Source organism: Prosopis cineraria, unplaced genomic scaffold (assembly GCF_029017545.1).
Source record: "Prosopis cineraria cultivar Desert tree isolate PC_DT_omini unplaced genomic scaffold, ASM2901754v1 PC2, whole genome shotgun sequence".
Classification (NCBI taxonomy): Eukaryota; Viridiplantae; Streptophyta; class Magnoliopsida; order Fabales; family Fabaceae; genus Prosopis; species Prosopis cineraria.
Window position 1 is genome coordinate 39028551 of NW_026555333.1, and position 27619 is coordinate 39056169.

The window sequence follows — 27619 nt, forward strand, 5'->3', positions numbered from 1 at the left end:
CTAATAAATTCCACTCTTTTGTGAGGCTCTTCCATGTATCACTCCTAAGAATGTTTTAATATAATTTTAATTATTTGTAATATATTTGAATAGTTTTAAGTTTGAACATTGCATTTCTTTCATTCATATTTCACTCTCCTATTTAATGTAATTTTAATTTAGTTTGTTGCTAAATTGTTGTAACGTAGATGAAACATGTTGCTGAAATTTGTTAAATGTTGTTGTTGTTGTTATTGTTGAAATTATGAATTTGAATCATTTGAATTATCACTAAAATATTTTTTATTGTTTTTTTTGTTGGAGGTTGTTACGGATTTTTTATTATTATAATTATTTTTATTATCTTAATTAAATTTATCAACATGAAATGAATTGTTGCCTTTTATAGAGAAAAAAAAAAGTTAAGAGTACTAAACTACTGAGACTAGTATCTTATTAATTTTTGGAATACAACTGAACTAAATCAGCCTACGAGTTGCCTAACTCAATTATTTTCATAAAAGAGATTAGATTTTAGATTAAGCTAAAGTCTGATTTTATCTAATCTTTTGTGCAACCTTGTAGAATGATCATCATTTTACTTTTTAAAAAATTATATTGACCATATTAATATGATCTTTTATAAAAATATAATTTTCATATCTTATTTTGATTATTAAAATATTACATATCTAATAAACTTGAGTCTAAATATTTTTTATTTAGTTTAGAGATGCAAAATAATGAGAGTAGGGGTTGCAAAGTTAAAAAATTTACAATGGAAGCTCACAAACACAAACACCCTCAAATGATTCATTTGAATACCCATGACCCATTTGTTTGACATCTACAAAACCAAAGGTTGAGTCATAAAACACCAACTCAAGAGGTGAGCACCCATGATTATCAATCCAAATAATTCAATTTCCTCTAATTCTTGAGATCTTTCTTGTTTGTTTCAATAAGATGATTAAAATGCATTAGACACACTGCTCTCCTCTATCATGTCATACAGAAATACATGCGCGGGTCCGTGTGCGTATAACACTTCTAAAATCTTTATTGTTTGATAATCCTTTTGTAACAATTCAAGGCTTATTTTCTGCCTCACAGCATCATAGACTTGAGACTTATTTCCTGCTTCCTTGTTTCATAATTTATTCTACATGGGACCTCCAACTTGAAGCTTGTTGAGGTCATCAACATTTAATCATTAAAGAATTGGATTAGAACTTAACAAATCTCTTCTTCTTCAAACTTTCCACAGTCTCCTTGAGACTCACATCCAAAGGAATAAATTCAATTCCCAAACTCTTTGCCTTCTCTTTCGAAATCTTATGCTTTGGCATCAAAGGTTTAGCATCTACACACCTGACAGGATTTTTGAAAAGAAAAAGAAAACGAAACCAGCATGAGTCAAACGAATTCAATAAACAAGGAGCTACAAATCTTAAAAAAGTTACAACTGCAATTCGTGGTACCATCCAATATCATAGAACTTGTTGTACAGAAAAATATGGTTGAATTTGTCAAACACAGCATAATCTTATGTATTTCTATCCCATGTAGGATGTATGAAAACATGTTTTCATTACCTAGTGTGACATGCTTATAGTTTAGGTAAACATTGAAACAATTTAGAATAATGCAGAACTCAATTGAATATTATAAAACGCATGACAAATGCACCTCAAGCTTGAATGAACAAAAAGATCAGCCTATATACAAGAATGAAAATTGGTATTTATGTATTATATACACTATTGAGACAATAGAACAAACAAACTTACCTCGCTGGAAGTTTGAACTTTGGGTACAGTTCATGCAAAATCTTTACGACATCTGCGTAGTGTGCGACTGTCTCAACCAAACAATATCTTCCATTAGCTAAAGGAACCTCAAATGCTTGAATGTGGGCATTTGCAACATCTTTTACGTTGATCCATTCTAAAGTAAAATTTGGAAATGTTTGTGCACCTACATCAATCAAACAAGCAAGTGATCAGTCCATTTATGTAGCAACGTTCAAATCTTCCACATTGCTGATTCCCTTGTATTTGGCAATATAACAACTTAAATATATATCCATATGATAATCATATGCTTATTGAAGGAATAAATGATCCAAAAAGAAACTCTGTAGACAGTAACTAGGTTTCTGTGAAACATGACAACTTTAGTTGCCGGCAAGTTGTGTTCTTCTGAGGTCAAATTGGAAATCCAAATAAGTGGTTTATTTCCCATCTTCTATGATAGTTTCAGTCCATGATTTCCTTTGCCTCCTCAAAGCCCTAAACTTGATATCTAGAAAAGCCCATAGATTAGATGGCAAACCCAGTTGTTCTTGAAGAAACTAAACAGTTTATAACAAATCTCCAAGCCACTTAACAACGAAGAAATAGATGTTTGTCTTTGAACTTTGGTAATACAACAAAAACATCCAGTAATAAAGCCCTATCAGCGTATGAGTTTGAAGCAGATCATTAGCATGAATCCTACAAAGTACCATTGTAGCCTTTTCCCTTGATGGTCTTTCCAAGAAAAAAAAAAAAAAACTTTGGCCAAATAAAACAATGAGTATTGGGCTAATTAAAAAAAAATATTAGTATTGGACCTTGGAATTAAATATTTGAAGAAAGAAGAAAAAGAACTTGAGGATTCTAAATTCTAAATTTTCTACCGGGCAAAGAAGAAGCACAGAAGAGGGCGATTGTTTCCTGCATTAAAGCAAATTCATCAACCAGTCCAGTTGGCCATTAAGATTTCTAGAAAAATGAAAATACCAAGAATGGCTGACTTGTTAAAGTGCTGAACTTCTAGCATTATATGCAAGGAAGATAAAACAAAGAAGGCGTGGAATTTCTTAAAATCCAGTGATCCTTGCATAATGAAACTGGTTTCCATCTCTTAAACAGAAAGCATTAAGTTAAGAAAGATATACCTAAGAGATAGACTTCAAAGGGCTTGAGTTAGAAGGCACCAATCCCAGGGTTAGCATCCCAACCATTTTGTTGAACTCCCTGGTTGCTCCTAATCACCGTATGCCACAATAAAGTAGGCTACAAATGAAGCTGCTAAAACCACTTAACCACTAGTCACTAATTACTAGGTCAACTCTTCTACTCTCATAATCAAGACTACAAAAGATCCTGCTCAATCTTCGGTAAGCTACCCTAACTAGAATCTTGAACATAAAAAGATGAAACAGAGGATACTGGAAGAGGGAGCCTGGATTAAGGTAATCCTCCTACTAAGACAAAATATAAGCCCCTTTGCAGATCTCTAATATTTTTGAAATCATGTATACCATTTTTTTTTTTATGCGTAAAAATCTTCTATACTGTTGGAACCCAAAAAGAACTAGATATGCCAGATTGATCCCTAAAGGAACAACCAAATAAGCATTGAGAAACCCCACTACTGGCCACCTCTAACAAAATCGACCACTAAGACATCCTGTTCTAATGCCACACGCAACCTCAGAATTTGAAACATGGAATAAGCATGATGAAAACTTCCTTATTACGGGAAGGGAAAAAATTATTGTCATCTGAAATTGTAGATGCTCAAGATATTTCAAAGTTAAAATCACTTCAAGGTGGACTGTACTTGATTGTAACAATGCACAAGGAAATGCAGCACACGCTATTACCCATGGGTAATGCAGAGTTTCGGAATATTTCTCTCTTAGAAGCCTTTTCTATTCACGGTTTCATCATTTCTGGAAATTTCACTTCACTTATATTTACTCTAAACTAGGGACAAATTCATGTCAATGTCTTTTCTTATGAGTCTTATTTTCAATTTTTACTCATTCTACTAATAGGGAGAGTTCTCTTTTTGAAAATCCTTCAATAAAAATTTCTTCAAGGTCAATTTTTTTTTTTTTTTTTTGCCATAATGCTCAACGAGATGAATGATATTTACAATAACAATAGAAGGCCCCCATCTTTTACTAGGAGATCTTGAACAACATTGTCTGTATTCTTTCACTTTCAAGCAGTTTTTTGCATATGGTCTCAGAAAGAGGAAAGAGATAAATTTTTTGCAGCAGCAGGTGGTTTCTTTGGTTAGCTGGCAAGACTTTCCCCGTCTTCAAGGTTGTCTCTCTGGTTAAATTAATATAGTTCTCATTTTCTTATTCCATTTTTAATTCAATATATCCAGAAAAAAGAAATTCAGTTGAAATAGTCAAGTAATCGACATGCAGACAGGCACTCAACTGGATTTCTGTAAGGATGAATCATGTAGAAAATTAAATTTACCATTTATTAGGTTTAAAATTGCAGCAGCACTTGCATTAAGCGTAGGTTGCAAGAGTGGCCCTATTACCATTCCTGGGTTGATAGAAACCATGTCCATGTTGTTTTTTTCTACAAATTTCCAGGCAGCATCTTCAGCTAAAGTCTTGGAAAGTACATACCAGAGCTGAAAGCCCAAAAGAGCAAAAAGCAGAAAAATTGAAAGCCATTAGAGAATATGGTGACAATGGCAATCATCATAATTTCAGACACTGAAATTTGGAATAAATGCATTGACATTATTGCTTAGCAGCAATTGTCAAGTGCATGAAATGTTGAAAGTACTATGCTGTTACAACATGAACTTAGTAAGGAAAGCAGCTGAAGCAGTTTAACATGTTTAATGGACAATCTATACATCACAATTCGATTGTAAGATCTCAAAATTTCTCTATCTTCTCTACCTTTTGTACTCTTTGTTTTTATTTAATGAAATTCACTTTTACAAAAAAAAAAATCTGGAAAAACAGTGCTTTTCATTTTTAGTTTAAATGTGACAATTCAGCATAAGTGAAGAGACCACTGCCCATGGAGTCCACTTAACCATACAATGGAAAGGCATGCAAAAAGAATTTTATGTTTAAAACTTGCCATCACAATGTCATGAAGCATTTGATACGATCATATATTCAACCCACATAAAAAGACTGTGCATACCTTAGATTCCCTACAGAAATCAGGATTCGAAAACCATGTCTCATCAACAATATCTTCAGGGTTTCTTGGCTTTCCAGTGTATGTAACTGCAGCCATAGACGATGTTAAAACAATTCGTTTCACAGATGGAGATTTTGCACATGATTTAAGAACATTGAGAGTTCCCTTGACCGCTGGGTCAATTAGTTCAGTCTGAAATGAGTGAACAAATAATTAGAAGCTAGTAATAAGGCAATTTTTCTTTTGGATTAATAGTTTGATGACAAAACTAATCAGGGTAACCTGGGAGACGATTTAAATGCACAGCCCCTCTTCTACTATAAAAATTACTCTTACCAAAACTTTTTTTCTTAGACAACATAAGTGGTTGTCAAACTTGTGAGTTTTATGCATTCATGAGACTAACAACTCTTCAACAAAAGAATTGAAACAATACTAAGTAATATGATTGAGCATGTCCATAGACCATAACAAATATTGGCAATAAAAGTTAACAGATCAAAAACAAAAATGTTAAATAAAAAATGAGCCAAAACGGCAAAGCCCAAAGCTACACTATCTTAGCTCCAACTATAGAGAACGAGAACTAATGTAGTTATGCTTCTCTTCAATTTTCTGGTTTTTTAACCATATACATAATGGATAACAGAAACCTAAGGCAAGGTAATCTGGCACTCTATTCTTCATAATGATTTTCTCAAAACACAACCAATCAATGAACTGGAAAAACAGTTAACTATCTAATAGCATGATCGAGGTGGTACAAATTGTTTCAAATTTATATATTCAAAATATGGTCTTTAAATAGTATCATAAGCTATGGTTAAACAATCCTTTATAAGTAATATAAAAGCACATTGAAAATTTTAGACGATACAAAACATTAAATTACTTCAAAATTTATTAAAATAACCAACATTTTAACATCAGCCTCATTAGACATTTTTTGTCAAACTATATATTGACATTTTTTCCCAATATATATTCCAAATAAATACATTCAGAGGAATATTTAGAATACTTGTTTCGAACAATCATCTTTATGTAAAATAATTGTTTTTTTTTTTGGCAAACAAAAATTTTAGGTGAGTTGCGTCTGGAGAGTTAACCAGGGATAAGGCTCCACTTAACTTAAAAAATGCTTACAAAAATACATATAAATTATCAATTAGCAAAGTTTTCACTTCTCCCAGCCCACTCCCATGTGAGGGTAACATTGATTAGCTTCTCTCTCACACACATAAGTGCACATATGCGTGCATGTGTGTATGTCATCAATATCCACTAATAGAATAAAAGTGACAAAGTTGCATGGTGGTGACTTTCCTGTTTCTGAAAATCATGGTTCTACTAGGTTCATGACCTACAATGACCAAGTAAACTACACATTGATCTGGTCTAGTTCTTATAATACTGCTTTATAGAATAATTGCATATTTGTTCAAAACTTTGCCCAATAATAGCCAATGGGAAACTTAAAAAGGTAGCGAGACATCACAATTAAATCTGAGAGTACATATATAGTGAACAAATCATATATATCTACAAGCTACTGACTATTGCTATAACATGCTGAGGACAAAAAAGGGAAAATTTCTGAGGTGGGTCAATATGACAATCTATATACATTTGGAAAATAAAAATCAGTTTATCACGTTAAATGAAAAATTAAACTTTAATTTCTTGTTCTCATGCTATAAGGCCATTTGGATATCGAAGAAAGAATACCATTTTAATTTTTCATTTGGAAATGCATAAAAGACTCTCTCCCTTAAATCATAAAGGGATAATTTAATGGTTCTAAAAACTAATTAAAGCATTAAAAATTGATTTGCTATAGGAAGACTGCATTTGATTGTCTATCAATAGCTTTAGAAAGGGATGAACCTGTGGGTCTGCGACATTATGATAAAAGGGGGATGCAGTATGGAAGACCCCCTTACAACCCGCAACAATCTGGTCATAGGAACCTTCTTCTAGAAGATTTGCTTTAACCAGGTTAAGTCTCTCCTTTGCACCATCAAGTTTTTGCAAATGGTCTACCTTTCTTGGATCACCTGCATGGAAATACAAACCATAACAGATTGATAACTCAAACTGCTATCGGATAGCATGTAAAATGGTACTGATTCATTCAAAAAGTATAGAAAATTAGAGAACAACAAAAGAAATCTTTTACCAATTCATTGACCAAATCTTCCCTGACATCTGCACTGCATTTTATTCATTTATACCTACTGCACTCATATTTTCACTTATGAACACATGAATTCACTTTCATAATTAAAAAAAAAAAAGTTCTTGAAAGCCACAAGGATACGTCCAGAATTTTACAATTGTCAAACACAATGTCCATGGCAAAAGAAATATCAGAGCCATAGACTCCCTTCACAGGAATTCTATTTTTTTTTTTTTAATTTGAGTTGATGGCAGTGAAATGCTTAGTAGGAGCCAAAATAGAGGACTTGGAGATATAAGAGGCATGAGTGAAAAGGATTGACATATCTAGCCGATGTGTTATATATCTAGTTGCTCAATACTGGGTTGCAGGATCTAAATCAGTCTAAGGTGTCTTCAGACAAAATGAGAGATCCAAGCAATTATGTCCTTTTGCTCCTAAGTTACTGAAAAAAAAAAAAAATACTTCACTTTCTAAGTCAGTGTTCTTAGACAGGTTAAGAGGGGGTTTAGCCCTAGAGATTATGCCCTCATTCAAGACCAACAGAGCAGGGACGTATCTAGTGGGGGCAAAGGGGGGGGGATCACCCCCCCCCCCAATTTGATTGGTCCTTGGAAAATTTTTAAAAAAAATATTTTGCTTGTAAAAAAATGTGAAAACCAGCCCCCCCCCCCAAAAAAAATGCTTTCATTCCTGGATTTGTCCCTGCAACAGAGCATATGGAGAAGTGCATTGCTACTTTGATAGCATAGGTGCTCTGAGTGGATTGACATGGACCAAAGATCGCTCACAGTACTCAAATACCACTCACGGGGGGCCTTTGTTTCCTTTTATGTTGGCTGATATTCTGTGGCCTTTAATTCCTTATATGTTGAGGATTGATTAGGCTAATTTTCTGTGCTGTGCTTTCTCTATATATTGCAGCTTCGATTTTGGAATAAAATAAAAACTTTCATGTCGAAATTCTTCGGCTAAAGTCACATTGTCACTTGCAAACCGCATTGTCAGCTTTCTGACCAACTAAAAAGCATGACTTGCTCAGGAATCTGTAACTCATGACTTGCTCATCCCATTCATCATCATCATCTACTTTCCAAATTCAAAACATCTTTATTTCTCTGCTTTTTCCACCCCAGGAATCTATAACTCAATTTTGGGGCAAACAGCCCACCTGCAATCCCCAATGGAAGCATGCATTCCCTTACATATTATGCATGCCTTTTAACCTTTACATGCATGGCTCAGCCCCACTTGGCACATTCATTTGCATTAAATGCCAGTCCACCTTTCCCGTACAATACATGGAACTTCTTAACTCTCAACATTCATAGTTCATAGTCAAACAACTCCAAACTTTCTGTTACCCCATCGAAATTATTCCTAATCATAAGTGGTAACTCTTGTAATTTTAAGCTCAGAGAAAACCACCTTAAACCATTGAAGATCCTTTCTGTTTCTGGAAAAGAGGTAAGATAGAGGTCAGTCAAAAATAACTTTATTTTAGAGGCAGGTTATTAGAAGTAACGCCTCATTCTTCTCATGTTAGTCCTCCCATGAACGTTTTCCATAATACTCTGGGGCTCCTCACTCTTATATTCCCAATTCAGAGAAAACTAACAAAACTTTGCCTTTTACCGTCCATTTTTCGCATTTCCATCTCCATCCAGCACATCTTTGACGCTTTCATATCTCCATGCAAACCCGGTTGCATTGGACCTTCCCTTACTTCCAATTGTCAAATTACCATTACAGAACGTTACATTGGCCCGTCCGCTAATGACAAGAAAATCAAAATTCGGAAAAAGGGCGTAAAGAAAACACTTAAATTACAGAAGAGTCGTGACCAGAAATATACGAAACACAAGGAACCAGTTCACACAAATTTTCGCGAATTATCGGAGAAAAATCAGACGATATAAAGGCGCATGCACTTACTTGGGTCGCGAACAGTGGCCCTGACCCTGTAACCTCGATGCAGGAGGAGCTTGACGAGCCAGGAAGCGATGTAGCCATTGGCACCAGTAACGCAGACGAGGGTTCCTTCGTTGCTATTGCCGCCGCCGCCGCTCATTCTCTCTCGCTTTCTCCTTCATACCCTCTGCTTGAATTGGTAAATCAAACCGTTTTGCCCTATTTTGACGGCTTTGATATCCACCAATTCTTACGATTATTCCTGGCTTGACCACCTTTTCTTCATCTAGACAGAAATCAAATTATTATGTGCCCCGAAGAGCTCTGAATTTATGTGCATATTCTTCGAAGACCATGCAACATTTATACAACCTTGCATTGCATTGCATGCATGCAAATGTAATTGTCAAGCTTGGATAGCGTGCACGTGCTAATGACATTTTTCATATGTGTACTGTACAAATGTTGGCAAAAAATAGGACTATACGAATTAAATTTGTATGGTTCAAATATAAATATTTATAACTATTAATTTCTTAATTAAAAATATTTGTTGACAGATTAATAGTTGAAATATTGTTTTTTATTTAAGATTCTGTATATGTTAAAATAAAAAATTATTTAAAATATAAAAAATAATATTAAATCCAAATCGTGCATTTTAGTTCAAACTTTTGACCAAATATGTTCAATTATTGTTAATCACACACACACACACACACACACACAATCTTTTTGGACCCTTCTTAAATTTGGGTTAAATGGCTCTTAAGCTTCCAAGCATGATACGATTGGCTCTTAATTGGTCACGAAAAGAAAATGATCAAAAATTTAACAGAGGTTAACAATGTAATTATTTATTATGCACCAACATATCGATTGAACCAAAAGAGAAATTAACAAAAGCCTTGTCTCCCAATTATTTCTTCCCAAACACGGCAGATTGTGTCACAAAGGAGATAGGCTTGGTTAACACCAAAGATACAATTTCTTAAAGCATTGTTTAGGTTTTCAACATTTATTTTTAAGAGAAGGATCACAAGTTCAAAACTAAAACTGGACAAATTTCTTCTCCTTCAAGCTTTCCACTGTCTCTTGTAGACTCGCTTCAAATGGAATAAACTCAATCCCCAAACTCCTTGCCTTCTTTTTGGAAAACTGATATGTCGGCATGAAGGGTTTGTCATCCACACACCTAACAAGTTTAATGAGAACAAGAAATGAAGTTAGCAATAATCCATATTTACATATGATATAATGCAAAATATCTAAAAAAAAAAACCACACTATTCATTAGCCATGATGAAGATTGCGGCTAATGAATAATGTGACTCATTATTTAAACTCCGTTACAAAAGCTTGGAGTAAATGAAGAATGCTGAGATAGTTAACAGTAAGAAGTTTGGGTGATCAAATATGATTGATCCAAGAAGTGACAATTGCTATGACAAGAAGTAAAAGCAAAAGGAATCGTGAACATCAACATTCAAGAAAAGTTTCTTAGGCTTTCATCAGTTTTTCACAAACCCCGCCAAAAGAAAAAAAAAAAAGATGACATATTAGAAGATCTATTTTTAAAGGAATCACTTGATACTGAGCAACAGAAGATATCAGCATATCAATTTTCTACTGGAGTTTTTTTTGTTTTTTTTTAAGAACACCCAATATCATGGACCCGTTCCACGTCGAGCTTTAAAAGGCCCAAATTAATTCAAATCAAGATGATATGAAACTCTTTTGGATGGAGGCTCTACCACCAACGCTACTGCATTCCTAGAGCTTGAATTTGAAACCTTTAATTAAAAGGGTCCAAACTCCTTTACCTGTTGAACCATGCGTCCGGTGGCAGGAATTTATTTTTTTAATGAAAGGCTATGACTGACCATGCACAAGAGCCGGCTAAGAAAAATAGGTTATTCCATAAGTAAAATTCTTAAATTAATAATAAACTAAACCTAAATAATTAAACTAATCCTAACTTCAAGTAGCAGGAAACATAAAACAGGAAACAATCAAAAAAAGCCTAATGGGAAACAAAATAAAGCTTAAAAATAATAATGCTAACATATTAAACAAATATTTCTTATGTCGCATCACAAATCCTTCCCAATATCCCACCAAGAATTAAATTGATTTGCTATTTGCATGAGTGCGTGAGGAGTCTGACACATGAAAATTTGAATTCATGCTATAATCATTCTTGAAATGTAGAAATAACTAACTTACTTCTCTGGGACTTGTAATGTTGGATAAAATTCGTGCAAAATCTTCACAATGTCTGAGAAATGTACCACTGTCTCAACCAAACAATACCTACCTTCCACTAGCAGAAGAAATCTCTAGTGCCTGAATATGAGCATTTGCAACATCTTTCACGTTGATCCACCCGAAAGTAGAATTCGGAAATGTTTTTGCACCTACACCAAACAGGCTTGGTAAGAATCACTATAAGGAGCAATAAACAATTATTTTCTAAGAGCCAAAACAAGCGATAATTTAACACGCATTCAAATCAACCAAAAACTCAAAATTGTAATAAAGTAAATATATATTCAATTATATTATTCTAAGAAAAATTAATGATAATATGAGATTTAAAGACAATTTGCAGGAGAAAAGTTAAAGATTATAACCATGCTTTTTTAAAAGATGAAACTATAGTTCTCAACCAGAATTTCATCTCCCATGCACTATATGGGAATCTACAAAGAAGTAGCATTTTAAAAGTCAGCCGAATTGTGTCTAATACGTCTAACATGTACCCAAGACAATGAAATGCTTCAAATTAAACAGAGCATCATATGTTTTGTTGTGATTTTTGTGTCATGCACGTCAATATCTATGTTTCCTAGGTAAGAATTCAAAGAAGTGGTCTTCTTTACCTCTACGGGAACAAATAATCTTCTTCCTTGGCTTCAAGGGAGAGTTTTTATCAGTAAAACATATAAAATGATTGGATGCCCTTTTCCAACGGTAAGTTATTAGAATTTGATGTTTATAATTTTGTGTCTTGGTTTTCTAGAATCTTATCATTACTCTCTCCAATCCTAATTATAAAACAAAGTTTTATAGCCCCATTTAATCCTAAATATAGAGAAAAGATGTAGTAGTCAATTATTTTTTCCAATATTACCCCTCCTTAGTCAGATCAAGTCGTTGGCAAACTTCTAATTCTTAGATACACTTTATTGTAGTCATTAATTCAAGTCAAGGGTTAAATTGGAAACTCAAATATTTTTTACAAGTTTAAGGATATTAATTGCCATTCTTTAAAAACTGCTAAGTATGTTCGTTAATGCTGCCCTATAATTAGGATTGGAGGGAGGAGTTACCTTATCGATGTATTGACAGGATATCTACTTCAAGGTATGGCAATTTTGTGTGGGGAGCCTTATCACCTAAAGGAGTAAAAATTGATACAAGTAATGTTGAACTGGGATTTAGGGAGTCTTGTTGCCTCGTTTTATACGTAAGCCTTCTCTGTCCACAATGAAAATAAACATTCAAAGCAATAATTCTTCTGAAGTTAGACATCGGTTCTGTGCTATAGATTTTTTTTTTCTTTTACAGAAAAATTAAATCATGATCTTTCCTTTTTTAATCTTAGCTTTTCTAATTTCAAAACAAAAAAGGATAACGGCATTGAAGAGGTCTGTGGCCATATATAGAGAAGGGAAAGTACTCTACCAACAACAATTAGATATTTAGATACCACTTTCCTTTTCTATAACTAAAGCCAGAAAAAGCAATTTAGTTGAAAAGATCAAGCAATCTAGGTGCAGATAAATCACGCAACAGGAATTTTGTAGTGTGCAAAGCATCAACTTGATGAGTCTACAGAAATTACCATTTATTAGATTCAATATTCTAGAAGAACTGTCGTTAAGTGATGCTTGCAAGAGGGGTCCAATCACCATTGCTGGGTTTAGAGCAACCATGTCTACGCTGTTCTCTTTTGCAAATTTCCAGGCAGCATCTTCTGCCAAAGTCTTTGAAAGCACATACCAGAGCTGAAAGCACAAACAAGCATAGGAGCTAGGAAACTTGAAGAGCATTATAGAATACTATTTGTTACAAATTCTGTATTGGCACATAATGGATCCATTAGTACTATTGTTCAGCAGCAGTATTCTATAGTATGCGAGGTTGAATGTACCAAGCTGTTATCAAATAAACTGATTAGGAAGACTGCTAAAGCATTTAGGCAAGTTTAATAGGCAATTTCCGTATCAACAGACTACAAGCAATTGGGTTTAGTAATAAAATATTTTGATGCAGAATGAGGTCAGAAAAACATTGACCTATGTGTGTAATAAGTTGAGTTCTTTTTTTTTTTTTTTGACCAGTTGAGTTGAGGTTATATGTCTCTCATATTATAGGCCTAGAACCAAGAAAGATAATAGTATCCCTGAGGATAAGGAAGGATAAGACCTAATGCATATTCATAATATATAGAAATCCCCGATAACCGATAAGTGCCAACGAGAAAGATAGATAACTACCTGATAAAAGAAGAAATACTAATAAACTGAAATTATGTAAGGGAAACATGAGGAATCCCATAACCTCATTACCAATTTCCCATAAGTACATTAAATGTTTGGAGCATATACAAGTCAAATAGGATGCAAACTCCTGAAAATGCCCAGCATATCAACCTTGATTGAGTGTACCTTGTTTACTCTCTTCTTTTCTAACACAGTGACAAGGCTTCTTTTCAGAGGTGGTAAATTAAGTTCACTCCAAATGAAAAACAAGGGAGATAATTTTGAAACAAAAGCCCAATTGGTTATAAACATTGTGCTTTAAATTAAAACCACATTTTAATGTTTTTGCTCCGTATTATGTCCATGACAACAGTCAAGCAGCTGTCTTCAATAATTAATATATTTCAGCAAGAAGAGCAACGTTTTTCATCTTAGTTCAAATGTGTCCCACAGTTCAAATGCTTGTAAGCAATCACTGCTCACAGAATACACTTGCCTGGTTATAAAAACATAAAATCATGCTGTTCTGATTAGACAATGTGCAAGATTTGCAAATGGCATTTAGATTGAAAATTAGCTATCCCAACTCTGGGCACCACATGCAACTTGCAAATAATTCAAACTTCAATACAGTGTAACTATAATGAAATATAGTACAAACCTTATGTTCCCTGCAAAAATCTGGATTTGAAAACCAAGTCTCATCAACTACAACTTCAGGAGTTCTAGGCTTTCCATTATATGAAACTGCAGATGTGGAAGAAGTTATAACAACTCGTTTCAAAGATGGTGATTTTGCACATGATTTAAGAACATTAAGAGTTCCCTTCACTGCTGGGTCAATTAGTTCACTCTAAAATGAAAAAAAGCAAGAGTTAGAATTTAGTAAATAAGCAAAACATTTTGATGAGGCAACAAAATGGTAATTCAAATGATTGTCAGCCTCATGACTTATTTAAATTAATGGGAATTTAATAGGTTCGAAGCATCTCACCCCCTTACAACTAAATGCCTTAGCTATAGTTATTTCTTCACTCTAACTACAGAGGTTAAGAGCAGTCACACCACTCTTTATTTTTATGCCCTGTCACATCATGGGTTGCAGGCATCGAGGCACCTAAGGCATGATACTCTATTATTCACAGTATGTTTGGCATAAAGCTATCAAAATTTGCCCAATAGTTTGTTGGAATGGGAATAATTAATTAATAATTGGCTTAAGGCATGTCACTGTCCTCAAGATATTTCACCTATGAGAGTGTATCTCCAGCACTCAACAAGCCCCTCTATTTTATAATGGATGACAAGAATAATTAAATACTGTGTATCCCAAAGAAGGATGAGGAGTCTTTTATTGAATGACCTAATAAGTGGTTAATAAATAGTTAAACACTCACTAGTGGTATAAGAGAAAATATCTGAGTGAGAACAATTAATGAAGTGAAAATAGGAAAGAAAGTTATGCACATGATATTAGATTAGACCAGGTCAATAAACAGATAAAACAATTTTAATTCTTGGAATTAGATTAATCCAAAGCAAAAGGCTAAATGGGTTGGACCTTCTAAAATATTTACTCTATTTTCACAACTTCAAAAGTGGAAAATGAAAAGGAGCATTGATGAGGTAGACTATATTGTATTGCCTTCGTCCCATTTTATAAGATGTTTTTTTGGGTAATTTGATGTTACATAATGTAAAATGTTGAGAAAAATAATGATTTATTAATGAAGCTTATTCCAAAACTATGATCCTCATTATTTCATGACTTAAATATCTGTCCTCCTCTCTCTCTCCCTTACTAAATGAAAGATAATTTTGAGAGTTAATATTTATCTTTTGGAGAAATTGAGATTTTAAATGTATTTAATTGACTTCATTGGTATTCACAATTTAAAAAAAAAAAGGCCTCGAAGAATGAAACAGAGGGAGGACAAACCTGTGGGTCTTTGGCATCACCAAAACAGGGGGATGCAGTATGGAAGACACCCTCACACCCCTCAACAGCTTCATCAAAGGAACCTTCTTCCATGAGATTTGCTTTAACCAGCTGTAGTCTCTCCTTTGCTCCATCAAGTCTAAGCAAGTGCTCCACTTTTCCCGAGTCATCTGCAAGGAGTCAGAAACCAAAGAGCCATCACTAATTCAGAATGGTGCTCTACAGCAGATAAGAAACAATTAAACACAATCGATCCATCTTACATACTAGAGAAACTCAGAAAGCAAAATGAAATGGAACATTTTGGAAATTAAGAAATTACCACAATGAAAGGCATCTATCCACAATATCATATTATGTTGGTGTAAAATATACCTAGGACATTGAGAGATAAGAAAGATCTATGAAAAGGAATTATATATCTAGCCATTTGGTGTTGTATTGTCTATTATAAGCATTTTCTCACGAGCACTAGTCTAAAGAGAGCGCATCTCAAAAGATTATAAACCCCATTTTTTCTTATGAGGCTGCTGTGTTGTGGGACTCATAACACATTTCCCTCCATTTCTCTCGGTATTCATCTCCATCCAGCACACATTTAAATTTTTATTTCCCCATGCAAGCCCCGTTGGACCATTCCTTACATTTCCGAAAGCCAAACACAACAGACCCAAGAAATTTCATGTCCGATGGCCCGCTAATGACCCGAAATCAAAAGTTTGGAAATAGGTTTCCACTTTCGAACATTTCTATCAATTAAAACCTCAATAAATCGTCATCGAACTATCAAATGAAATAAGCAATCAGGTTTGCATCTCCTTCACGTCAAATTTTCAATCCTCATACCTCTTAGTTAAGGGGGGGAAAAACCCATTCATGCAGATAGATGAATGGATATTAAAAAGAGAGAGAGAGTACTCACTGGGGTCACGAACAGTCCCCTTGACAGTGTAACCACGAAGAAGAAGAAGCTTGACGATCCATGAGGCAATAAAGCCAGAAGCACCAGTGACGCACACCACCTTTCCGTTTCCCGCGTTACTGTTCATCCTCTCTCGTTCTTCTCCTGGTCCGCTGCTTGACTTTTGGCGGCAAGTCCACCACTGGGTTCTTGTTTCCGAGATTTGAAGTGGACCATTGTTCTTCGTATTTCATGGCTGTGAGATGTTGTTGCCGGGACGTTAACGTCACCCTCCTGTCCCTGTCTTCGTTAATAAGGAACAGATTAAGCCCTGCAACTTGTTTACGTGTGGGGCAGAGAGAGCGCATTTGGCATTTCGTTTGGCTTAAAGTCAAAATTTTATTTTTAAAAAAAAGTAAAAATAACTACAATCACAAAGACCTGTTGAATCTAGGAGAAATATTTATGTAATATATGTATTTATTTATAATCTAAATATATTTAATAAAAATATAATATTTAAATAATATTAAATATAAATTAATATTAATATTAATGATAATAGAAAAAAAATAAAAAAACAAATATGTATTCTATTATAAAAATAAAATTAATTTAAAAATTATCACACTATATTTATTTAAATTACTTAGAATATTTTAATTGAATGGATCACAAATAATGTGATGTACTTGATTTACTTAAATATTTTTCTTGAATTTAATGTTTTTTTAAAATTTAATTTGTTAAAAATTTATTTAATAAAAAATAATTATTATAATAAAATTTATGTTTGAATATATAAAAGCTATAATTTTTTATGTTGAGAAAGGCATATTTAAAGTCAATTTGAAATGCACTTTTTGAATGAATTTTTTAAAAAAGATAGCATAGCAAAACAATTTTTTATTTTTTAAAAGTGTAAAAATACTTTTAAAATATAAAAAGCAACAAAACAAACAGGCCACTTAAATTCCATGGCCAGAACGAAAACAAACACAACACACGAAGGAAACAAGAAACACGTGAAAAAACAAAAAACAAAAAACAAAAAGCCTAAAAACGCAAACGAATGAAAACAACGACAACGCACAAAGCAGCGGAGAAACACGCGAACCGGTTTCGTGCTAACCACCCCTGTGTCACTGATCAGAGTATTTAGATCTGGATTTTTCAAATTTAAATTTTTTATTTTTCTTAAAATAAAAATTATAAATTTTTTAATAAATAAAAGTTTTAAAATATCTACATTATTACAAATATAAACAATAAAAATTAAATATAAATCGTTGAATTAAATATTAAAAGTTTTTATAATTTTTATAAATTGATTACTAAATGTACTTTGTACAATCTAGGCATAATATTAATTTTTTTTTGAATTTTTATTTTGTAGATTATAATATTAAAAATAAAGATGATATATAAGCTAGCACTTTAAAAAAATAATTTTTAAAAAATTTGCATGTTAAAAATTTTAAATTTACACTTTTTAAAATATATCTAGATAATCAATTTATAAAAATTTTAATATTAAATTGGATTATTTAAGTTAAATTTGTATTGTCTAGATTGATAAAAAATAAATTTATTAAAATTTTTATAATTTTTATTTTAATAAAAATAACATAATAATCCTTAAAAGCTTAGCACCGAAATTGGTCCCAAAACACGTTTGACAAGATTTAAATCCTCTAAAATTAGGATTAGTGAATTTAGGATAATTTTTCTTTTTTTTATTATTTTCTCTCATTTTATTATTTTATAAAATACAAAATCTTCTCACTCTTTCTTAAAGAGAAAAACTTCACACAAATTCACCAGTCCCAACTTTAGAGGATTTGAATATCACATTGGCCTATTGTAAAATGGGCTTCACAACTGCTATAGCAAAGGAATTCATCTTTGGACGTATTAATAATTGCTAAAGCCTATGCATCAATATAAGCATTTGTGAGAAACTTGTCCTAAAAAATTTTCTCATTCCATCTCTTCAAATAAGCCAACAAGCTATGGAGAAATAAGAGTTCCAAGGAACCCCATGCTTCTTCAGTTGAGATCTCACATTCAACTTGATCCACTTCATGTATTCGTGCCAAAGAAAGCCCTTCTATCTCTAGTATCAAGAATCTCTAGCCAAAATCTGTTAGTATCTAGGCAGTCCCACAAGGTGTGTATGATGTCTTCCTTAGCTTCTTTACAAATCTCACAATGATCATCCGCATGCATTCCACATTTTTTGCAAATTGCATTAGTGAGTAATTTGTTATGATAGGTAACCCATAAAAAATACTTACACTATTCAAGAACATATAGCTTCCAAATCCTCTCCTAGGTGTTGTTGCAAGTCATAGGTGAAGGAGACAAGGATTCATAAGCAGACTTGACTGAAAATTGGCCACTGCTATTCCCTTTCCAAGTAGCACCGGTTCCATCTATATTGAGATTGACACCAGACTTAACAAAATCCCATATTGATTTAATTCCAGACCAAATACTTGACCTAGGTCATTTTCCATCAATCTTTGGCAACACGTCTAAACCACATTTATATATTTCTATTATGAATGACTTGGACCCAAAGATCATTAAGTCTGAACCATATTTATGGAGCATTACAATAAGCTTAAGGGTACTGGAGAAAATAGGATAGACCTATCTTTGATGGTACTTAGAACTATCCGAAGGATGACTAGATTAAACTTAAGATGGATGGTGCATTCTCTACTAATCCAAATACTTCTAGATATGGTGGATTGATTTATGACTCAAAGAGAGTGTTTAGAGAAGGGTTCATGTAAAAGATGACTGATGGCGATTCACTTCATGCTGAACTCTAGGCTTGTATGTGGTGCTCAAATTGGCTTAGAACCTTGGATATAGGAAGATCATCTTAGAGTCTGACTCAGAGGAAGCCATTTATGCAATCCAAAATGATACACCCTTCGTCTACCCATATGTTGACATCATTGTTGAAATTTGTGCTCTTCTATCTCGAGAGTGGATGGTGCATAGTCAATGTATTTCAAAAGATACTAATAAAGCTACTGATTTTCTTGTGAAGATGGAATTATCTTATATTCCTGGTTTTCATCCTCTTCTTTCCTCTCCTCCTAGTTTAAATGTAATTCTAGTACAAGACATTAGTATCGCTGCCTAGTCACTGTCCTTTTCATCCAAAAAAAAAGGGAATTCATTTTTAGTACACGTCACCTATGATTGGTGCTTATCTTTTAATGAGATCTTGGCCATCCAAATTTAATTTGGATGGTATAGATTTAAAGCTTTTAATTTATATTATATTTGATATTTATTAAAATAAAAATTGTAAAAAACTACAAAAAAAATTATAAACCTAATCATCTCCAACTAAGATAGTCTAAATTTAATTTAGATAATCCAAATTTAATATAAAAATATTCATAATGTTTTTATATTAACTATCTACATTTACTTTTTTGGAAAGCCCAAATTTAAAATGTTTAACTTTTTTAAAACAATACTTTTTTAAAAAAAAAGTGTCAGTTATGATATTATCTTTATTTTTGATATTATATTTATCAAAATAAAAATTATAAAATTCTATTATTATAAAAAAAATTAAATCTAGGTAATCCACATCTAATTGGAGTGACAAGCAACATGGTTTTCATCCTTGAGCACTGAAGACAAACTCCATAACAAAGTGACAAACACACAAAGAAAGCATTAAAAAGGCCAAACTTTTTTTTTTAATAAAAGGTCAAATATATATATATATATATATATATTACAAGAAATATTTACAATAAAAAGTCATAACTTTAAATTAGAACTAAAAAACTAAGGAAGACAACTACAAACATTAAAAAAAAAAACATCTCATTAGATACCACAATGAACAAGTTACTAGCAAATTGTAATAGCAAGACTTAAATGTCATCAATAATAGTAATGGCAGACTACTTCTTCAAAGATCCTGATGATATAAAATCCTTTCCAACACAATTGATGTGTACTTGATCCCAAGGCAATTCATAATCACAACAATAATTAGCAACCCACTAAAGAGCAGACCTCAAACATGGAAGAGAAAAGGCATTTATGTCTTGAGAGATCTTTCTAATCAACAAACCATTCATGGAGTTTAAGTTTCAGCAAACAACCACTTGGTAGAATAATTGCTTTCCCTACTTGTATTTGTACATCTAGATAAACTAATCCACTAAATAATTACTAGAAGAAAACATAAGAGATTTGGATCTAGAAATGATTGACAAATTCCGTTGTCAGATATTAGAGATACTGTAACATTGGTTTTGAAATGCCTTTAAGAACTATGTTGCATCTGATCAAACACCATGGAAAATGTTGTTATTTTGGAACCAAATTATATTAAGGAAAACAAAGATGTGTTTTATCACATCAAATTTTTGTCCTTAAAAAGGACAATAAGTAACTGGAGCAACTAGCTGATAATAGAAGAATCTTGAAAGTATGTAGTTTGGATATTTAAACCACCATACCATATAGCTTTAGTCAGCCCATAGCTATAAAATAGGTGATCAAGTATTTGTTCATTGTTACAACCAAAAGGGCATAGCTTCTTGCTGTCAAGGTGATACTCTCTTAAAATATTAGTGGTTGGGAGAGTGTTGTTCAAAATTTTCCACAAAAATAATATGTGCTTAAGAGGCAAATGTAGCTTCTAAAACTCTTTCTAGTATGGAAATGTTGAGAGAGAAACATTATTATGACTATAAGATAGGAATTCATAGCATTTTTTAATAGAATATTCTCCAAAACTTGTGCTACAAACAAACCAAGCAATCTTATCATTTGATTGAGTGAAGCACAATGGTGTTTTGAGAATTAAATTAGAAACATTGTGACCATAAATTGAAGCAATAAGAATTAGATCACTTACACTTAGAGTAGTAGTGTCAATGGTGTTCTGGTTTGTCAAAAGAGTAGGAGAGTTCAGCTTATATCATAAAGAATGATGCAGAGAAATATTACTTCTAGAACCAACTTACTAAGAAGATTAGTTATAAGGCTTCTTGATGATAGATTGAGGTTTGAGATTAACAAGGTTGAGCTAAGGATTGAGTGATCATTAGTTGACACAATTCTCTAAAGCTATTTAGCCAAAAGGGATTACTTGTTTATTGAAGCATCAAAGCATATGGTCAAAAACCCAAACTGCCTTGATTAACAAGTGAGAAGAAGTTTTTTTTATCAAATGAATTTTCCTTGTTTGATCAATGTCACCCCAAAAGAACTTCAAGCAAAGGGTATCTATTACATTTACTATTAGGAATTGAGTAAATAACTAGTGAAAAATATATAGGATAAAACAATTGAAAATTATAAAGAAGTAAGAGAAAGTGATAAAAGATGACATAAAAAATTTAACATGGGAAAACCCCCAATTTGAGGGACAAAAAACCCACAAGCAACGAGCGAGTAATTTTAGTATAGAAAATAGGAATTACAATAATCGTCTTTTCTATGGGAGATGGAAAGATAAGATACATATTAAGCTTCTCATCAACTAAAAATATTGTCTTGGATAATAATAAATATCTCCTAAAATATCTAATAGAGATTTGTTAGATTTACACTAATATAATGTATAAGAATAATCATAAAGGATTATAAAGATTTGAGTTATAATCTCAATAAACCTTCCCTTGACTTAAATTCAGTAATGCTCATAATTTCCAAATAGCCCCAATGGGTAATCAAGTGTTGTGAATACCGACTAAGCAGCGATGCTTGAACTTAATATTAGAAAGAGGTTTTGTAAGCATGTCTGCTGGATTTTGAAATGTATGAATTTTCTTCACAACAATTTCACCAATTGCAATAATATCTCTAATGAAGTGATGTCTGCTGTCTATGTGCTTAGTCTTTAAGTGATACTTGTCATTCTTAGTCAAATGTACAACACTATTTTATTACAGAAAACATTAGTAACTCTTTGGGCAATCCCAAGTTCAATAACACGACCTCACAACCAAATAACTTCCTTTACACCCTCAATTGCTGCTATATATTCTGCTTCAGTTGAGGATAATGCAAAAATAGATTGGAGAGATGCTCTCCAACTAATAGAAGAACCATAAAGGTTGAAAATATAAGTAGAAAGAGACTTTCATCTATCAAAATGATGACCATAATCAAAGTCAATAAAACTAACAACATCATTAAATACAGTCTTATTCTTATCAAATACCAAACTAATATTAGAAGCACCTTTCAAATAATGGAGGATCTATTTAATAGCATCCCAATGACCTTCTCCTAGATTGTGCATGTATCTGCTTACCACACTTACTGCATATACAAGATCAGGTCTAGTACATACTATGGCGTACATAAGACTACCAATAACACTTGAATAGGAAATCTTGACATTTTCTTAATATCCTTTTTGGATTCTGGGCAAAGATCATTAAATAATTGAAAATGAGCAACAAGAGGAGTAGACACATGTCCACACTCACTCATATTAAATTGATCAAGTACCTTCAAAATATATTTCTTTTGAGATACAAATAATTTACTAACTTAATGATCTCTACAAATTTTCATGCCAACAATTTTCTTTACTACACCAAGTTCCTTCATCTCAAACACCTTACTAAGTTATCGTTTTAATTTGTTAATCAAAGATTTTTCTTTAGAAGCAATAAGCATATCATCAATGTAGAGTAACAAATATAGAAAGGACTCATGAGAAAATTATTTAAAATAAACACAATTATCATATTTTCTTCTAGTAAAGCCTTGATCAATCATACAAGTATTGAGCTTTTTATACCATTGCCTAGGAGCTTGTTTTAGGCCATATAAAGATTTCTTCAAGCAAAAAATATAATGTTCCTTTTCAAGAACCACAAATCCCTCAAATAACATCCTTGAACAACTAATCGTGCCTTCCACCTTACATCCTTAACTCCAGGGATACCATCTTTCTTTTTACATATCCACTTACAGCTTAAGACTCGCTTGCCTTTGGGAAGCTCGCATAAGTCCCAAGTACCATTCCTGTGGAGACTCTCAATTTCTTCATTCATGGCCAATAACCACTTAGATCAGTTAGCACAAGAAATAACTTTAGAATAACTCGAAGGCTTAACACCTTCAATGATCTTTTATGCAATAAAAAATGCATAAGCAACTAATTCATCATCGATGTATCAAGTAGGCCTTTTAATATCCATTCTTGGATAATCTCAAGCAATAAAATATTCCTGCTCTTGATAGATAGTAGGAGTGGTACTTTTAATATAACCATATATTTGATCATTACATCAGAGGAAGATTTTATAATAGAAGAAGGAGTAATAGCTTTCACCTTTAACTCCACCTTTTCACTAGCACTCTACTCATTACCTGTCCCAGTAGAAGGAGAGACATAAGAATTTTTTGAGAAGAAAATAAGCATCTTCATTAAATGCAACATCTCTACTAAGAATAACTTTCTTCCTATTGAAGTTAGAACAACATCATCATTATCCTTTAAATTCAGATGTATATCTAAGAACTATATATTTTCTAGCTTTTGGAGCTAATTTACTATTATTAACATGTACATAAGCAAGACACCTAAAAAATCTTAAATTAGAATAATTAACAGGGTTACCTGACTAAATTTCTTCTAGAACTTAGAAACCAAGTGATGTGTGAGGTGAACAATTGTCCTTAACCTATAAATCATGCCGATGCCATAACTTAGCATTAGAGAGTATACAACGTGCTCTCTCAAGTAGATTTTTGTAAATATGTTATGCAACACCATTTTGTTGGGGCTTTCCTATAAGTGTCTTATGTTTAGAAATGCCATTATTAGCATATAACTCATTAAAATCATTTTTACAAACTCTAACTCATTGTTTGTTCTCAACTTTTTAACCTTTCTCTCTATTTGATTCTCAACTAAAATTTTTTACTTTTGGAAATAAGAGAAAGCTTCATTTTTATACCTGAGAAAATAAACCCAAACTTTGTAAGAATAGTCATCATATAACAACATAATCTAATAGAAGGATATTTTGAAGGTCCTTATAGATCATAATGTACATAGTCAAGAACACCTTTAGTGTTATAAGTTGCAATAGAGAAACTAACTCTTTTCTGTTTCCCAAAAACATAATGTTTACAAAACTCCAATTTATGAGTACTTTGACCACACAAAAGACCTTTCTTACTTAAAATATTCATACCTTTCTCACTCACATGGTCCAATCTATATGCCATAATTAGGTAGTATGAGAATCCTGAAGCATGGATGTTGAAATAGCCATTAAACTTGCAATAGTAGAACCTTACAAGACATAAAGAGTATCATGATGATTACCTTTCATATAAAGGAGAGAACCTTTAGAAATTTTAAAAACTTTGTATTTAGTTGAGTACTTATACCCTTATGATTCAAAAGTATCGAAAGAGATAATTTTTTTTACCTTTGGAACATAACAAACATCAAAAAGAGTTTTAATAATACCCTTATGAGTCTTGATTTGCAAATGGACATGAATTTTAACACAAGAGAGGAAATAATTACAAGAAGCAAAAAGGACCGATTTAATCAAAGTCAATCTTTAAGGTTAAGATAAAAGTTTGCATCTCTAAGAAATGATTATGCTTTTAACTGAATTCAATGCTTGGGAATAAATGACATATTTACTTCTTCTTTTATCAACCCAAATTTCAAGGTATTTCCCAAGTTCATTAGAAAGAGTGACTCCCAAAGTAGAAAACATTTCATTTTTGAAGTCCAGAGACACATTTGAGTACAAATAAGTGAAGACTTCTTTACTCCAAACCATTTGCAATAAGTAGTAAGGACATCTTTGATACCCAATAATAATTAACCTCAAAGGAAAATAGGGAATCATCTCTAAAAAAAATAGATGAGAAATTGGAGAGTCTTCTATGCATGTTTTTATTCCTTTTACCAAACCTATTTCCTCATAATAAGATAATAGAGCAGAAAGCACATTCATAGCTATTTTAATCACATTGCCTGAGGCCTCAGCATTGGAAAATAGAGTTAGAAAGGTTACCATTGAACTTAAGATGATAATGAACAAAGGAATGCATTGCATTATGAGGTTGATCCATTTCTTAGGGAAAGCCATTTTAATCAACACTGCTTCAATAAAATTGCATGAGAGTCTATCAAAGGCTTTTGAGAAATTCACTTTTAAAGCTACAGTCTTCTTTCTTCTAGAGTTTGATGAATGAATTTGATGCATAAGTTTTGCAACAAGAAGAATATTATCAAAGATCAATCAATTTGGCAAATTAGTGCTTGATAAGTAGATGCGACATAACGAAGGATATCCTTAAGACGAATATAAACTATCTTTGAGATAACCTTGTAAGTAACATTATAGAGACTGATTGATCTTAAATCACTTAAAGATTGTTGGCATATCCTGTAGAAAATATGTTCTAAATAGTGTCTAAGGACATTGTCCTTAAGAGAAATTCTTGCACAATTGTTAGAGCTTCCAAGGATTAAGCGAAACCCTCTCATAAAATGAACAAGGTGTCAAAACAATAGAAATTTTGAATAGCTCAGGATAAGCACAAGAAGAAAGAAGAGCAAAGTATTCAAAGGCTCAAAATAACTCCCTTGAACCTGAGACAACCACCACCTTTTATGAGTAGAAATCTCATAACCTTTAGGCAATAAAACACTGGTTAATGACACCTTAATACAAATAGAAATAGTTACGAATAATAATAAGATTTAATATAAAATAAAGAGACTTAAATAGTAATTAATAAAATGATAATTCCTTTTCAAATATAATTAAATAATTAAAATAAGAAAAAATCCCCCACATATTTCAGAAGGAAAAAACATTGAAAAATAATATTATGAAAATATTGCCCAGTACCACTTCTCCTTTAAAGTCATTTTCTTGCTCAAGTTCTCACCTTAATATACACACACTAAGGTCTCTATACATTTGATCAATATACGATTTTACTTTTCGACACACATACATATAATATCCCTCTCATGTGTTGAAAGAAATATTATCATCTGAGTTATTTACGTGGAATATAACCATTTTGAATCTAATATCTTTTAGACTATGAATGAATGAATAAGACCTAAACCAATATTGCTTAGTGTACAGAGAAGCTAGTGAAGCATACTTCTAGGAATGAACAACTCTTGAGTATAGACTAGAGGCCTTATTATGACAGTTTTGTACTTTGACAGCCATGCACATGCCTATTATTTTGACAAATGCTCTAAAGACTTTGCCACGATCTCATAAGAGCGGTCCCACTTGGCATTCGTTTAGATGATTTCATCAAATATATATATGCAATGAGTACACTTTCCATAAGGAATATGAAATCATTTAGAGATACTTAGCTTTGCCAATAATGCAATCTAACACTTTCCATACTCTATAGGAAGGGGACAATATATTTTTAGTGTTAATAGAACTAACAAATGACTTGTTCTTACTTATATGAACCTTCTTTATAGGATCACCAATCATAAATATTAGGTTATCATCACCACTAGTTTCGAATTGGCTTAAGTTCCATCTTGGCTCCTCAATGTTTTTGCAATCTATTTTTTCCCTAAGGGCTTAATTAATGGATCTGCTAGATTTACATATGATCTCATATATTCAATTGAGATAACCCCATTTTTAGTAGCTACTCCCTCCGGTCCTATTTATAAGTCATTTCTACCAACCTCATCAATACCAATACAATAAAAGTACAAGGAATAAAAGTAAGTAAAATTTCAAACATGCCCTTATATAACAAATCTAAAAAGTAATGTCCTATTACTTTTTCTCTCTCATGAAGGGTAATTTTGAAAATGCTTTTTAAATATTACCTAAAAAGATGTACCTTGACTTATAAATGAGACCAAATACACCTTCTAAAATGAGACTTATAAATGGGACCGAAGGAGTACTTTATAATATTATGCCTCAATCGATTATGCTTACATTTGTCATTGAATGTCTTATTTTCAACCGCAGCTATTGCTAATTGGATATCACAAATCATCGACATAGTCTATGCCAGTTTTACTCTCAATATAATATTTGCTAGGAAATTTTTTAACTACCCAACCTCATTACTAGCCAACTCTAGAGTAATAAGCTCTAACTCTCATAATATTATATTTGACTACCAATGAATTTTTGCTCGTTTGAATATAAAATTTAGTTAATATCATTGTATTATTTTAATTCAATGAAAATTCATTATGCATGATATCAATATTTA

At 32.4% G+C, this 27619-nt stretch overlaps 1 protein-coding gene and 1 pseudogene across 1 annotated transcript; both read right to left on the bottom strand.

Annotated features, from left to right (window-relative positions):
* Nucleotides 1-898: 898 nt before the first annotated feature.
* LOC129303569 (phenylacetaldehyde reductase-like) lies at nt 899-9319 on the bottom strand. Its single transcript, XM_054942966.1, has 6 exons — nt 9052-9319; nt 6825-6994; nt 4938-5129; nt 4245-4407; nt 1770-1956; nt 899-1350 (listed from the first exon to the last, which is right to left on the bottom strand). Exons 1-6 carry the CDS (start codon nt 9185-9187, stop codon nt 1206-1208), a joined length of 993 nt encoding a protein of 330 aa, XP_054798941.1. The 5' UTR covers nt 9188-9319; the 3' UTR covers nt 899-1205.
* A 583-nt stretch (nt 9320-9902) lies between these two features.
* On the bottom strand, nt 9903-16613 carry LOC129302045 (phenylacetaldehyde reductase-like; annotated as a pseudogene).
* Nucleotides 16614-27619: the final 11006 nt, after the last annotated feature.

What these genes read in the sequence shown, in the direction of transcription:
- LOC129303569 (XM_054942966.1), bottom strand. Translation starts at nt 9,187, where the DNA reads ATGAGCGGCGGCGGCGGCAATAGCAACGAAGGAACCCTCGTCTGCGTT. An exon ending in AATTTTAAACCTAATAAATG is followed by an intron (nt 1,957 to 4,244) that starts GTAAATTTAATT and finishes TGATTGATGTAG; the next exon opens with GTGCACAAACATTTCCAAAT. An exon ending in AAGTTCAAACTTCCAGCGAG is followed by an intron (nt 1,351 to 1,769) that starts GTAAGTTTGTTT and finishes AAATCCTGTCAG; the next exon opens with GTGTGTAGATGCTAAACCTT.